This window comes from Oncorhynchus mykiss, chromosome 30 (genome assembly GCF_013265735.2).
Source record: "Oncorhynchus mykiss isolate Arlee chromosome 30, USDA_OmykA_1.1, whole genome shotgun sequence".
In the NCBI taxonomy this organism is placed as follows: domain Eukaryota; kingdom Metazoa; phylum Chordata; class Actinopteri; order Salmoniformes; family Salmonidae; genus Oncorhynchus; species Oncorhynchus mykiss.
In genome coordinates, this window is record NC_050570.1 from 11,261,184 (window position 1) to 11,275,955 (window position 14,772).

At 40.6% G+C, this 14,772-nt stretch overlaps 1 protein-coding gene across 1 annotated transcript; it reads left to right on the forward strand.

Moving 5' to 3' along the window:
* The first annotated feature begins 5,169 nt into the window (after positions 1 to 5,169).
* On the forward strand, positions 5,170 to 12,611 carry LOC118945769 (probable serine/threonine-protein kinase kinX). The gene is made up of 19 exons (XM_036968577.1): positions 5,170 to 5,590; positions 5,687 to 5,737; positions 5,845 to 5,916; positions 6,854 to 7,018; positions 7,201 to 7,251; positions 7,348 to 7,398; positions 7,507 to 7,578; positions 8,516 to 8,680; positions 8,863 to 8,913; positions 9,010 to 9,060; positions 9,175 to 9,246; positions 10,184 to 10,348; positions 10,531 to 10,581; positions 10,678 to 10,728; positions 10,842 to 10,913; positions 11,851 to 12,015; positions 12,198 to 12,248; positions 12,345 to 12,395; positions 12,511 to 12,611. Exons 1-19 carry the CDS (start codon positions 5,512 to 5,514, stop codon positions 12,609 to 12,611), a joined length of 1,587 nt encoding a protein of 528 aa, XP_036824472.1. The 5' UTR covers positions 5,170 to 5,511.
* The last annotated feature ends 2,161 nt before the right edge of the window (positions 12,612 to 14,772 follow it).

Below are 14,772 nucleotides of genomic sequence, written 5' to 3' on the forward strand. Positions count from 1 at the left end.
TCAATGGTTTGTGTGTGCACATTGTTTTTAAGGATCAGGTCAAGACCAATTCTGTGTTCTGTGTTTTGCTAGAGAGAAACAGTATGGATACTAGCCCAGATTCCTAACCTCTAGGGTTTGCAAAGTCTTTCAAAAAAACATTCACCAGCCTTAGATTCTCCAATATTTTTTTTGTCACATTAGACTTGAAAGATATGCTACAGGATTGAGCGTGCCAGAGAAAATGGTCTCTAATGTACCCACAGTTTTGTACTCAAAGCATTCTTTCTCTCTTTAGGATTGTCACAGATGGTTGTGGCCATAGAGCTCGCCAGTTTGTAGTCGTAAAAACTGTAAATGAAACCTTGTGGTACAGATAGGGGTCTACCTGTGCCTGAGCACCTGAGTTTAAATATCAACAGTACTGCCCCAGCAGCATACCATTTGATTAACACTTGATAACACTTGATTTACATCATCATCAATTCTCGGTCTGGTTGGACTACACGCAGCAGAGAGAGGCAGAAAGACATAGAGAGGAGTGGTTGCATCTCCGACCCTCCGACCCATGTCCACCCCTTCTTCAGTCGGGAGTTGCACGTGTGTGTCAGGGCAGCAGCAACACAGGTAGTCTACACTCTAGCAAACCATCATATACTAACATATCTCATAGTGAGAGAACCACATCAGACTCATCCTTTCATCTCATAGTGAGAGAACCACACCAGACTCATCCTTTCATCTCATAGTGAGAGAACCACACCAGACTCATCCTTTCATCTCATAGTGAGAGAACCACACCAGACTCGTCCTTTCATCTCATAGTGAGAGAACCACACCAGACTCATCCTTTCATCTCATAGTGAGAGAACCACACCAGACTCATCCTTTCATCTCACAGTGAGAGAACCACACCAGACTCATCCTTTATTCTAGCCTTCATTAAAAAGTGTCCAGGTCAGACAGTGTGGAAATTCAAGATGTGGCTTCACCTCCTAAAAGACACTTATAGTCCCTACCTCCCATCCTCTCTCTCTCTCTCTCTCTCTGTGTATCTCTGTCTCTCTCTCTCTCAGGCATGGCCAAGGTCCCCCTGGTTCAGCAGACCAAAGTGAGTAATACAAGTGAGATTGTCCAAAAGAAAGATGGGAATATCTATTAGCATGGGTAGTGCCATTGAGGGCTTCCACCATTTCAATGTAGTCAACTGGGTGGGACTTCCACTTCATTGGCTGATCTTTCCTGGTGAACTTGTTGTAGTCATGTCCAACGGTCATCTTGACGGATCAGCCAATCGTGAAGAAGAAAAATTACTACTTCAAAATGGAGATAGCCTCAATGGCACTGCCAATGCTGTTAGACGCTATAATGCCACAGACACAAAGAGGAGACCCCTGTCTCTATGTTTGCTCCTCGTCTGAATCTCAGGTGACAAGGGATGTCGTACTATGGCTCAGTTTACACAGGCAGCCCAATTCTGATCTTTTTTTCACTAAATGGTATTTTGACCTGTAAAATATCGAATGTAAAAATATCTGATTTGTACGTTTGTTTATGTGTAACTCGTGTTGTTGTTTTTGTCGCACTGCTAGCTTTATCTTGGCCAGGTTGCAGTTGTAAATGATAACTTGTTCTCAACTGGCCTACCTGGTTAAATAAAGGTGAAATAAATAAAACAATGAACTTGGAGTCTGTAGTTGCACACAGTGAAGCATTGAGGATGAGTAATTGCGTTCTTAGAGTGATGTCATAATGGATCATGCGGTCATAAGAAGATAGAATCCTCTTGCTATTAGGCTAGAATCTTAGGTGGGAGAACATTCTGAGAGAAGATTAGTTGGAGAAGGTCATCATATTGGTAAGTCATGTTTATACATTTTTCCAAAAGTTATGGTGAATCTACTATAATGGAGAGGACGGTTTTAGGCAAATATGATTATGTTTAAATTAATATTTTTTGGGTTAAAGATTGGTTTGCATTAATTTATCTAAACTGATAACTGTATAATCTGGATTACCAAACCTGAGCTTGATTACTGAGGAGTTTCAATTGATTAGTAATGTCTTAAAACACATTTAACAGCATAGTGTACTATACTATAAACATTTAGAAAAGATTTACACAAAATATGTAGTATAAAGAGAAGTTTGCATAATTGGTTGGTCACAGCTTTATAAATTTGGATACAGGGCTGTCTTACGGTGAGATGCAAGATAATGTATTAGAGGAACTATTAGAGGCACTAGAAATGTAGGCATTGATGAAAGACACCGCATAGGTTAAATGCTTTAATAGTAGTTTGAATGGCTATAATGAACTGTTAAAATAAGTGACTTGCTTGATGCCTTTTGATGCCGATGCCGTCTTTAGGTTGTTTAAGGATTTGTTTTCCTTTAGCAGCATCCTGTAGGATGCTAACATTTACGAACTCTCTATTAGAGCTCATTCGTTATGGAAGTGCACAGTATTGGTCAGAGCGACTGGCATGTTGAGGTGGGCCTGCTAAGGAAAGAGGTAGGCCTGCTAAAGCAATGGGCCTGTATGGAGGAGACGAGACGGATAGCGAGACAGAAGACAGAGATGTATGTAGAAGAGAGACAACAGCAGGATTACCAGCATCTGGAGATGAATAGAGAGAAGGTGTTGAAGGAGGTGGAGAGGGACAGACTTGAGAGGATGAAGAGGGAGGAGAAGAAGGAGCATGCAAAAATAAATCAAATGAAGGATGAAGAGTTGCTGTTAATGGATATTAGAATGAGGGAAAGGGAGAGAGAGATGGAGGAGGAAATGAGGAGGTTCAGGGAGAAATCTGAGAGGCAGAAGGTAGAGAAACAGATGGAGCTCCAGAAGAAGAGACAGGAGGAGAGAGATGAGTGGAAGATATTTGAAAATAAGAGAGTGGAGGAATGGAAAGAGTTTTCCAGGAAGGAAGAAGACATCCGAAAGGAAGAGGCATGGATGAAAGCAGAAAGGAAGACAAAGAGAAAGGTGGAAGAAGGAAAGAGAAAGATGGGAGAAGAACAACAGATGCTGAAAAAGCAAGCCAGTCTGACAGAGACACTGAGTGATGGAAAGAGAAGAAACCTGGAAGAGAGAAAGGAAGATGAAAATAATATGAGAGAAAAGTGTGTGAAGGAAGCAAGGGAAGGAGACAGGAGAGAGCTCCTGAAAGAAAAGAGACAGAGACAGAATGCAGAAGAAAATTTGACACACATGGAGAAACAAATGATGGAGAGGGAGGGGGAGAGGAAGAGAGAACTTGAGAGTCAGCTTAGAGAAGATATGAGAAAAAGAGAAGAGGAAAGAAAGCATGAGGAGGAAATGAAAATGAGGAAACTGGAAGAGGACCTAATGAAAGAAAAGAGGCAGAGACAGATTGCAGAAGAAAATATGACACATATGGAGAAACAAATGAGAGAGCTGGAGGAAAGGGAGGAGGACAGGAAGAGAGAACGTGAGAGTCAGATTAGAGAAGAGAAAAGGAAGCACGAGGAGGAAATAAAAATGAGGAAACTGGAAGACATGAAGAATGAAATGTTTGGAAAAATGAGAGAGTTGGAGGAGGAGAGGAAGAGAGAACTTGAGTGTCAGATTAGAGAAGATATGAGAAAAAGAGAAGAGGAAAGAAAGCATGAGGAGGAAATGAAAATGAGGAAACTGGAAGAGGACCTAATGAAAGAAAAGAGGCAGAGACAGATTGCAGAAGAAAATATGACACATATGGAGAAACAAATGAGAGAGCTGGAGGAGAGGGAGGAGGAGAGGAAGAGAGAACTTGAGAGTCAGATTAGAGAAGATATGAGAATAAGAGAAGAGGAAATGAAAATGAGGAAACTGGAAGAGGACCTAATGATAGAAAAGAGGCAGAGACAGATTGCAGAAGAAAATATGACACATATGGAGAAACAAATGAGAGAGCTGGAGGAGAGGGAGGAGGACAGGAAGAGAGATCTCGAGAGTCAGATTAGAGAAGAGAAAAGAAAGCACGAGGAGGAAATGAAAATGAGGAAACTGGAAGACATGAAGAATGAAATGTTTGGAAAAATGAGAGAGTTGGAGGAGAGGATGAAAAAGATGGAAAGACAGCATGCAGAGAAGACCACGATGGAGGAGGAGAAGGAGGAAATAAAGAGGGTGGAAGACACAGTGAGGATGAAAGAGCTGAACAAGACAGCCTTGGATGTGTGGGAATTTCACGTTGGAAGTCATGAATGTCCGAAACACAGAAGTGATTCAGAATGTTCAGATTGTGATGACGGTAAAAGTGCCAAAGCACACCAGAAGAAGACAGACAAAGAGAAGAATGAAACGATGGAAGCACTCCTGACTGAGGAAAAATGTAACAGTAGTGATGATGATGATGATGGTTTCACTGAGATGAAACAAAAGGATGGACATAAAAATATGCTTGTTGAGGAGAAGGTAGCTTCAAATTACTGTCAGAATGATCAACCAGGAAAAGTCAAAGTTCAAAATGACCTGGCAGGTGATATAGACTGGTCAAAGAGTGACTACAGTGAGATTGAGGAAATAATCGACAGTGACACTGAGGACATTAGTGAAGAAATAAAGGAAACGGATGAGGAGGAGGAGGTTGAAGATAAGACAGATATTGAGAGTGATGAGAGAACAGTAAGAAATGTGATAAGAAGTGAATGTGAGGATGATAAGAGTGGGAAACCAAACATGAAGAAAGGCATGGTTGACAAAGACAATACGGACAACAACGTTGAGAAAGAGAAAACAACCCAAAGCAACACAAAGAGAGAGGAGGTTGAGAGAAAAGAGGTTCAAAGCCAATACACAGAGACATACAAAACCAATGGAGCGACAGAATCTGACGAGCTCACTTTGGCTCCTGGAAAGGGGTCAGATAGCAATGACAGTGAGAGGGTCAAATCCAACCAAGAGAAAGAAAAGGATGACCAAAAGGACACAGGACAGTTAGAGAGTCAGGAGGAGAAGAAGGGGGACAGGATACTTGCTGGAGCAGAGGGAGAGACTCAGCATCCTCAGGAAGACCAATCGGAAACATGCAAAGGTAAAGTTGTTGTTTGACAACATATGTAAATGATCACTGATCTGTCATTAAATGTAGAGAACTCCACTGATATCAATGACACTTACCTTTTCAAACATTTGTCATCTCTTTCAGATTTTTCAATTTTTGCAGCGGCAATGGTTAAGATTCAGGGCCCAGACGAGGATCAACTAGCAGTTGAAGGAAAGACTAACAACACTCAGACAGACCAGGCAGCAAAGGTCAAAGGTGAAATGGACCTGGACAATGACTGGTCAGAGAGTGACAGTGAGACTGAGGAAATTACAGCTGATTTTGAGATTGATGAGGAAACAGACCAACCAGCAACGTGCGGAGGTAAGAAGACAGTCAGTGGAATTACAATGAGGAGTGCTGATCTTGTTTGACAGCATGTGAAAATCATCACTAATATTTTATAATTGTAGGAAACTCCCATGAAATCATTAACACTTACCTTTTCACCCACATTTTCACACACCATTTTATTCAAATGTCAGATTACTCCATCTCTATTGCAGAGGAGGTTAAGATTCAGGACCCTGACAAGAATCAACCAGCAAAGCTCAAAGGTAAAAAGGGGATAGACAGAGAATAAAGTGTGATATGTGAGGGTAGTTTCAACACTTTCACTTACACTGTCTGTATACCACCTCCCTCTCCTCCAGATTCCTCCATCTTCTTGGCTGGTGCTGAGGTCAAACAGACCCAGTGCAAAGGTCATCTTAGTTTACAGTTCTTTTGTACATTGAAAGTGTTATACAACTGCACCCCCCCCTCCCCCACTGTTGGTATTAATATCCATCATTTTCCTATTTCTTGTTAGATGTCTCCTTGGTTGCTGCAGCTGAGTCAAAGACTCTGAACCCTCAGGAGGAGCAGCCAGCAAAGTGTAAAGGTAAAGACCAAAGCCCGGTTTCCCGATAGCGATGGAACTGAAGCTTACTAGTGTTTAAGTGATGCAGCTTTCTTATAACGGCCGAAGATGTCACATGCGTTTCAACAAAACACCACGCAGAGAGAACGTTCACTAAGTGCATTGTTGGAGAAGGTGTCGATATTGATTGAAAGAAAGGCAGGGCTGCTCTTTGATCAGATTTCTCCATTCAAATCTTACTTTAACATTAGAATTATTCCACAATACTGATGACGGATCAGCTCCCAGAAAGCTATTACTACCTCAAGGCTGCAAAATATTGAGGCGGCTTATTCTGATGCTTACCCTATAATAATGCACTAAATCACAGATACATTTGGCACATGTAGTTAAACATCATGAAATATATATTGAGGCAAAAATTACAGACCGTAAAGTCTACAAATAGAAGTCAATTGACCGAAGATTAAATAGATTTTAATATGATTGAAATACAGGCCTGTGTAGCCTACTGAACTTCGCTTGTTGAATTGCCAAGACATTGACAAGTGTTTATTTGTAGTCAACTTCATGCCGAAGTTATCGTCAGTCACAGAGAGACAGATAAACGTCTTGTTTCTATGTTTAGGGGAGATCTTCTGCGTAGAAGGTAATGCCGAAGGGCAAAAAAGGCATTTAACAAAGCACTTAGCTGAACTACGAGTGGTCTGAGGCAGCATTTTCAACTGCAACTTGACTAATTATGGTTTTGGGAAACAGCTCTGACATTTAACAATGCTCCTATGTAGGTTCTAATGATTAACATATCCTTATGATGCTTTTGGGAAACTGCGACCTGGATTATAACATATTGATACAATGTTGAATGCTGAGATAGTTTATTAGCATGTTCAAGGCGCTTCTCTTATTTCTGTTTTTCTGTGTGTATTAATGTCCATTCTCTCTCTTTTCTTGTCAGATTTGTCTGTGTTTGCTGCAGCTGTAGGAAAGACTCAGGACTCAGCAAAGGTCAAAGGTGAAATGGACCTGGATAATGACTGGTCAGAGAGTGACAGTGAGATTGAGGAAATTACAGCTGATTTTGAGATTGATGAGGAAACAGACCAACCAGCAACGTGCGGAGGTAAGAAGACAGTCAGTGGAATTACAATGAGGAGTGCTGATCTTGTTTGACAGCATGTGAAAATCATCACTAATATTTTATAATTGTAGGAAACTCCCATGAAATCATTAACACTTACCTTTTCACCCACATTTTCACACACCATTTTATTCAAATGTCAGATTACTCCATCTCTATTGCAGAGGAGGTTAAGATTCAGGACCCTGACAAGAATCAACCAGCAAAGCTCAAAGGTAAAAAGGGGATAGACAGAGAATAAAGTGTGATATGTGAGGGTAGTTTCAACACTTTCACTTACACTGTCTGTATACCACCTCCCTCTCCTCCAGATTCCTCCATCTTCTTGGCTGGTGCTGAGGTCAAACAGACCCAGTGCAAAGGTCATCTTAGTTTACAGTTCTTTTGTACATTGAAAGTGTTATACAACTGCACCCCCCCCCCCCCCCACTGTTGGTATTAATATCCATCATTTTCCTATTTCTTGTTAGATGTCTCCTTGGTTGCTGCAGCTGAGTCAAAGACTCTGAACCCTCAGGAGGAGCAGCCAGTAAAGTGTAAAGGTAAAGACCAAAGCCCGGTTTCCCGATAGCGATGGAACTGAAGCTTACTAGTGTTTAAGTGATGCAGCTTTCTTATAACGGCCGAAGATGTCACATGCGTTTCAACAAAACACCACGCAGAGAGAACGTTCACTAAGTGCATTGTTGGAGAAGGTGTCGATATTGATTGAAAGAAAGGCAGGGCTGCTCTTTGATCAGATTTCTCCATTCAAATCTTACTTTAACATTAGAATTATTCCACAATACTGATGACGGATCAGCTCCCAGAAAGCTATTACTACCTCAAGGCTGCAAAATATTGAGGCGGCTTATTCTGATGCTTACCCTATAATAATGCACTAAATCACAGATACATTTGGCACATGTAGTTAAACATCATGAAATATATATTGAGGCAAAAATTACAGACCGTAAAGTCTACAAATAGAAGTCAATTGACCGAAGATTAAATAGATTTTAATATGATTGAAATACAGGCCTGTGTAGCCTACTGAACTTCGCTTGTTGAATTGCCAAGACATTGACAAGTGTTTATTTGTAGTCAACTTCATGCCGAAGTTATCGTCAGTCACAGAGAGACAGATAAACGTCTTGTTTCTATGTTTAGGGGAGATCTTCTGCGTAGAAGGTAATGCCGAAGGGCAAAAAAAGCATTTAACAAAGCACTTAGCTGAAATACGAGTGGTCTGAGGCAGCATTTTCAACTGCAACTTGACTAATTATGGTTTTGGGAAACAGCTCTGACATTTAACAATGCTCCTATGTAGGTTCTAATGATTAACATATCCTTATGATGCTTTTGGGAAACTGCGACCTGGATTATAACATATTGATACAATGTTGAATGCTGAGATAGTTTATTAGCATGTTCAAGGCGCTTCTCTTATTTCTGTTTTTCTGTGTGTATTAATGTCCATTCTCTCTCTTTTCTTGTCAGATTTGTCTGTGTTTGCTGCAGCTGTAGGAAAGACTCAGGACCCAGCAAAGGTCAAAGGTGAAATGGACCTGGATAATGACTGGTCAGAGAGTGACAGTGAGATTGAGGAAATTACAGCTGATTTTGAGATTGATGAGGAAACAGACCAACCAGCAACGTGCGGAGGTAAGAAGACAGTCAGTGGAATTACAATGAGGAATGCTGATCTTGTTTGACAGCATGTGAAAATCATCACTAATATTTTATAATTGTAGGAAACTCCCATGAAATCATTAACACTTACCTTTTCACCCACATTTTCACACACCATTTTATTCAAATGTCAGATTACTCCATCTCTATTACAGAGGAGGTTAAGATTCAGGACCCTGACAAGAATCAACCAGCAAAGCTCAAAGGTAAAAAGGGGATAGACAGAGAATAAAGTGTGATATGTGAGGGTAGTTTCAACACTTTCACTTACACTGTCTGTATACCACCTCCCTCTCCTCCAGATTCCTCCATCTTCTTGGCTGGTGCTGAGGTCAAACAGACCCAGTGCAAAGGTCATCTTAGTTTACAGTTCTTTTGTACATTGAAAGTGTTATACAACTGCACCCCCCCCCCCCCCCCCCCCCACTGTTGGTATTAATATCCATCATTTTCCTATTTCTTGTTAGATGTCTCCTTGGTTGCTGCAGCTGAGTCAAAGACTCTGAACCCTCAGGAGGAGCAGCCAGCAAAGTGTAAAGGTAAAGACCAAAGCCCGGTTTCCCGATAGCGATGGAACTGAAGCTTACTAGTGTTTAAGTGATGCAGCTTTCTTATAACGGCCGAAGATGTCACATGCGTTTCAACAAAACACCACGCAGAGAGAACGTTCACTAAGTGCATTGTTGGAGAAGGTGTCGATATTGATTGAAAGAAAGGCAGGGCTGCTCTTTGATCAGATTTCTCCATTCAAATCTTACTTTAACATTAGAATTATTCCACAATACTGATGACGGATCAGCTCCCAGAAAGCTATTACTACCTCAAGGTTGCAAAATATTGAGGCGGCTTATTCTGATGCTTACCCTATAATAATGCACTAAATCACAGATACATTTGGCACATGTAGTTAAACATCATGAAATATAGATTGAGGCAAAAATTACAGACCGTAAAGTCTACAAATAGAAGTCAATTGACCGAAGATGAAATAGATTTTAATATGATTGAAATACAGGCCTGTGTAGCCTACTGAACTTCGCTTGTTGAATTGCCAAGACATTGACAAGTGTTTATTTGTAGTCAACTTCATGCCGAAGTTATCGTCAGTCACAGAGAGACAGATAAACGTCTTGTTTCTATATTTAGGGGAGATCTTCTGCATAGAAGGTGATGCGGAAGGGCAAAAAAAGCATTTAACAAAGCACTTAGCTGAACTACAAGTGGTCTGAGGCAGCATTTTCAACTGCAACTTGACTAATTATGGTTTTGGGAAACAGCTCTGACATTTAACAATGCTCCTATGTAGGTTCTAATGATTAACATATCCTTATGATGCTTTTGGGAAACTGCGACCTGGATTATAACATATTGATACAATGTTGAATGCTGAGATAGTTTATTAGCATGTTCAAGGCGCTTCTCTTATTTCTGTTTTTCTGTTTGTATTAATGTCCATTCTCTCTCTTTTCTTGTCAGATTTGTCTGTGTTTGCTGCAGCTGTAGGAAAGACTCAGGACTCAGCAAAGGTCAAAGGTGAAATGGACCTGGATAATGACTGGTCAGAGAGTGACAGTGAGATTGAGGAAATTACAGCTGATTTTGAGATTGATGAGGAAACAGACCAACCAGCAACGTGCGGAGGTAAGAAGACAGTCAGTGGAATTACAATGAGGAGTGCTGATCTTGTTTGACAGCATGTGAAAATCATCACTAATATTTTATAATTGTAGGAAACTCCCATGAAATCATTAACACTTACCTTTTCACCCACATTTTCACACACCATTTTATTCAAATGTCAGATTACTCCATCTCTATTGCAGAGGAGGTTAAGATTCAGGACCCTGACAAGAATCAACCAGCAAAGCTCAAAGGTAAAAAGGGGATAGACAGAGAATAAAGTGTGATATGTGAGGGTAGTTTCAACACTTTCACTTACACTGTCTGTATACCACCTCCCTCTCCTCCAGATTCCTCCATCTTCTTGGCTGGTGCTGAGGTCAAACAGACCCAGTGCAAAGGTCATCTTAGTTTACAGTTCTTTTGTACATTGAAAGTGTTATACAACTGCACCCCCCCCCCCCCCCCCCCCACTGTTGGTATTAATATCCATCATTTTCCTATTTCTTGTTAGATGTCTCCTTGGTTGCTGCAGCTGAGTCAAAGACTCTGAACCCTCAGGAGGAGCAGCCAGCAAAGTGTAAAGGTAAAGACCAAAGCCCGGTTTCCCGATAGCGATGGAACTGAAGCTTACTAGTGTTTAAGTGATGCAGCTTTCTTATAACGGCCGAAGATGTCACATGCGTTTCAACAAAACACCACGCAGAGAGAACGTTCACTAAGTGCATTGTTGGAGAAGGTGTCGATATTGATTGAAAGAAAGGCAGGGCTGCTCTTTGATCAGATTTCTCCATTCAAATCTTACTTTAACATTAGAATTATTCCACAATACTGATGACGGATCAGCTCCCAGAAAGCTATTACTACCTCAAGGCTGCAAAATATTGAGGCGGCTTATTCTGATGCTTACCCTATAATAATGCACTAAATCACAGATACATTTGGCACATGTAGTTAAACATCATGAAATATATATTGAGGCAAAAATTACAGACCGTAAAGTCTACAAATAGAAGTCAATTGACCGAAGATTAAATAGATTTTAATATGATTGAAATACAGGCCTGTGTAGCCTACTGAACTTCGCTTGTTGAATTGCCAAGACATTGACAAGTGTTTATTTGTAGTCAACTTCATGCCGAAGTTATCGTCAGTCACAGAGAGACAGATAAACGTCTTGTTTCTATGTTTAGGGGAGATCTTCTGCGTAGAAGGTGATGCGGAAGGGCAAAAAAAGCATTTAACAAAGCACTTAGCTGAACTACGAGTGGTCTGAGGCAGCATTTTCAACTGCAACTTGACTAATTATGGTTTTGGGAAACAGCTCTGACATTTAACAATGCTCCTATGTAGGTTCTAATGATTAACATATCCTTATGATGCTTTTGGGAAACTGCGACCTGGATTATAACATATTGATACAATGTTGAATGCTGAGATAGTTTATTAGCATGTTCAAGGCGCTTCTCTTATTTCTGTTTTTCTGTGTGTATTAATGTCCATTCTCTCTCTTTTCTTGTCAGATTTGTCTGTGTTTGCTGCAGCTGTAGGAAAGACTCAGGACTCAGCAAAGGTCAAAGGTGAAATGGACCTGGATAATGACTGGTCAGAGAGTGACAGTGAGATTGAGGAAATTACAGCTGATTTTGAGATTGATGAGGAAACAGACCAACCAGCAACGTGCGGAGGTAAGAAGACAGTCAGTGGAATTACAATGAGGAGTGCTGATCTTGTTTGACAGCATGTGAAAATCATCACTAATATTTTATAATTGTAGGAAACTCCCATGAAATCATTAACACTTACCTTTTCACCCACATTTTCACACACCATTTTATTCAAATGTCAGATTACTCCATCTCTATTGCAGAGGAGGTTAAGATTCAGGACCCTGACAAGAATCAACCAGCAAAGCTCAAAGGTAAAAAGGGGATAGACAGAGAATAAAGTGTGATATGTGAGGGTAGTTTCAACACTTTCACTTACACTGTCTGTATACCACCTCCCTCTCCTCCAGATTCCTCCATCTTCTTGGCTGGTGCTGAGGTCAAACAGACCCAGTGCAAAGGTCATCTTAGTTTACAGTTCTTTTGTACATTGAAAGTGTTATACAACTGCACCCCCCCCCCCCCCCCCCCCCCACTGTTGGTATTAATATCCATCATTTTCCTATTTCTTGTTAGATGTCTCCTTGGTTGCTGCAGCTGAGTCAAAGACTCTGAACCCTCAGGAGGAGCAGCCAGCGAAGTGTAAAGGTAAAGACCAAAGCCCGGTTTCCCGATAGCGATGGAACTGAAGCTTACTAGTGTTTAAGTGATGCAGCTTTCTTATAACGGCCGAAGATGTCACATGCGTTTCAACAAAACACCACGCAGAGAGAACGTTCACTAAGTGCATTGTTGGAGAAGGTGTCGATATTGATTGAAAGAAAGGCAGGGCTGCTCTTTGATCAGATTTCTCCATTCAAATCTTACTTTAACATTAGAATTATTCCACAATACTGATGACGGATCAGCTCCCAGAAAGCTATTACTACCTCAAGGCTGCAAAATATTGAGGCGGCTTATTCTGATGCTTACCCTATAATAATGCACTAAATCACAGATACATTTGGCACATGTAGTTAAACATCATGAAATATATATTGAGGCAAAAATTACAGACCGTAAAGTCTACAAATAGAAGTCAATTGACCGAAGATTAAATAGATTTTAATATGATTGAAATACAGGCCTGTGTAGCCTACTGAACTTCGCTTGTTGAATTGCCAAGACATTGACAAGTGTTTATTTGTAGTCAACTTCATGCCGAAGTTATCGTCAGTCACAGAGAGACAGATAAACGTCTTGTTTCTATGTTTAGGGGAGATCTTCTGCGTAGAAGGTGATGCGGAAGGGCAAAAAAAGCATTTAACAAAGCACTTAGCTGAACTACGAGTGGTCTGAGGCAGCATTTTCAACTGCAACTTGACTAATTATGGTTTTGGGAAACAGCTCTGACATTTAACAATGCTCCTATGTAGGTTCTAATGATTAACATATCCTTATGATGCTTTTGGGAAACTGCGACCTGGATTATAACATATTGATACAATGTTGAATGCTGAGATAGTTTATTAGCATGTTCAAGGCGCTTCTCTTATTTCTGTTTTTCTGTGTGTATTAATGTCCATTCTCTCTCTTTTCTTGTCAGATTTGTCTGTGTTTGCTGCAGCTGTAGGAAAGACTCAGGACTCAGCAAAGGTCAAAGGTGAAATGGACCTGGATAATGACTGGTCAGAGAGTGACAGTGAGATTGAGGAAATTACAGCTGATTTTGAGATTGATGAGGAAACAGACCAACCAGCAACGTGCGGAGGTAAGAAGACAGTCAGTGGAATTACAATGAGGAGTGCTGATCTTGTTTGACAGCATGTGAAAATCATCACTAATATTTTATAATTGTAGGAAACTCCCATGAAATCATTAACACTTACCTTTTCACCCACATTTTCACACACCATTTTATTCAAATGTCAGATTACTCCATCTCTATTGCAGAGGAGGTTAAGATTCAGGACCCTGACAAGAATCAACCAGCAAAGCTCAAAGGTAAAAAGGGGATAGACAGAGAATAAAGTGTGATATGTGAGGGTAGTTTCAACACTTTCACTTACACTGTCTGTATACCACCTCCCTCTCCTCCAGATTCCTCCATCTTCTTGGCTGGTGCTGAGGTCAAACAGACCCAGTGCAAAGGTCATCTTAGTTTACAGTTCTTTTGTACATTGAAAGTGTTATACAACTGCACCCCCCCCCCCCCCACTGTTGGTATTAATATCCATCATTTTCCTATTTCTTGTTAGATGTCTCCTTGGTTGCTGCAGCTGAGTCAAAGACTCTGAACCCTCAGGAGGAGCAGCCAGCAAAGTGTAAAGGTAAAGACCAAAGCCCGGTTTCCCGATAGCGATGGAACTGAAGCTTACTAGTGTTTAAGTGATGCAGCTTTCTTATAACGGCCGAAGATGTCACATGCGTTTCAACAAAACACCACGCAGAGAGAACGTTCACTAAGTGCATTGTTGGAGAAGGTGTCGATATTGATTGAAAGAAAGGCAGGGCTGCTCTTTGATCAGATTTCTCCATTCAAATCTTACTTTAACATTAGAATTATTCCACAATACTAATAACGGATCAGCTCCCAGAAAGCTATTACTACCTCAAGGCTGCAAAATATTGAGGCGGCTTATTCTGATGCTTACCCTATAATAATGCACTAAATCACAGATTCATTTGGCACATGTAGTTAAACATCATGAAATATAGATTGAGGCAAAAATTACAGACCGTAAAGTCTACAAATAGAAGTCAATTGACCGAAGATGAAATAGATTTTAATATGATTGAAATACAGGCCTGTGTAGCCTACTGAACTTCGCTTGTTGAATTGCCAAGACATTGACAAGT

What these genes read in the sequence shown, in the direction of transcription:
- LOC118945769 (XM_036968577.1), top strand. Translation starts at nt 5,512, where the DNA reads ATGTCAGATTACTCCATCTCTATTGCAGAGGAGGTTAAGATTCAGGAC. An exon ending in TCAACCAGCAAAGCTCAAAG is followed by an intron (nt 7,252 to 7,347) that starts GTAAAAAGGGGA and finishes CCTCTCCTCCAG; the next exon opens with ATTCCTCCATCTTCTTGGCT. An exon ending in CAAACAGACCCAGTGCAAAG is followed by an intron (nt 9,061 to 9,174) that starts GTCATCTTAGTT and finishes ATTTCTTGTTAG; the next exon opens with ATGTCTCCTTGGTTGCTGCA.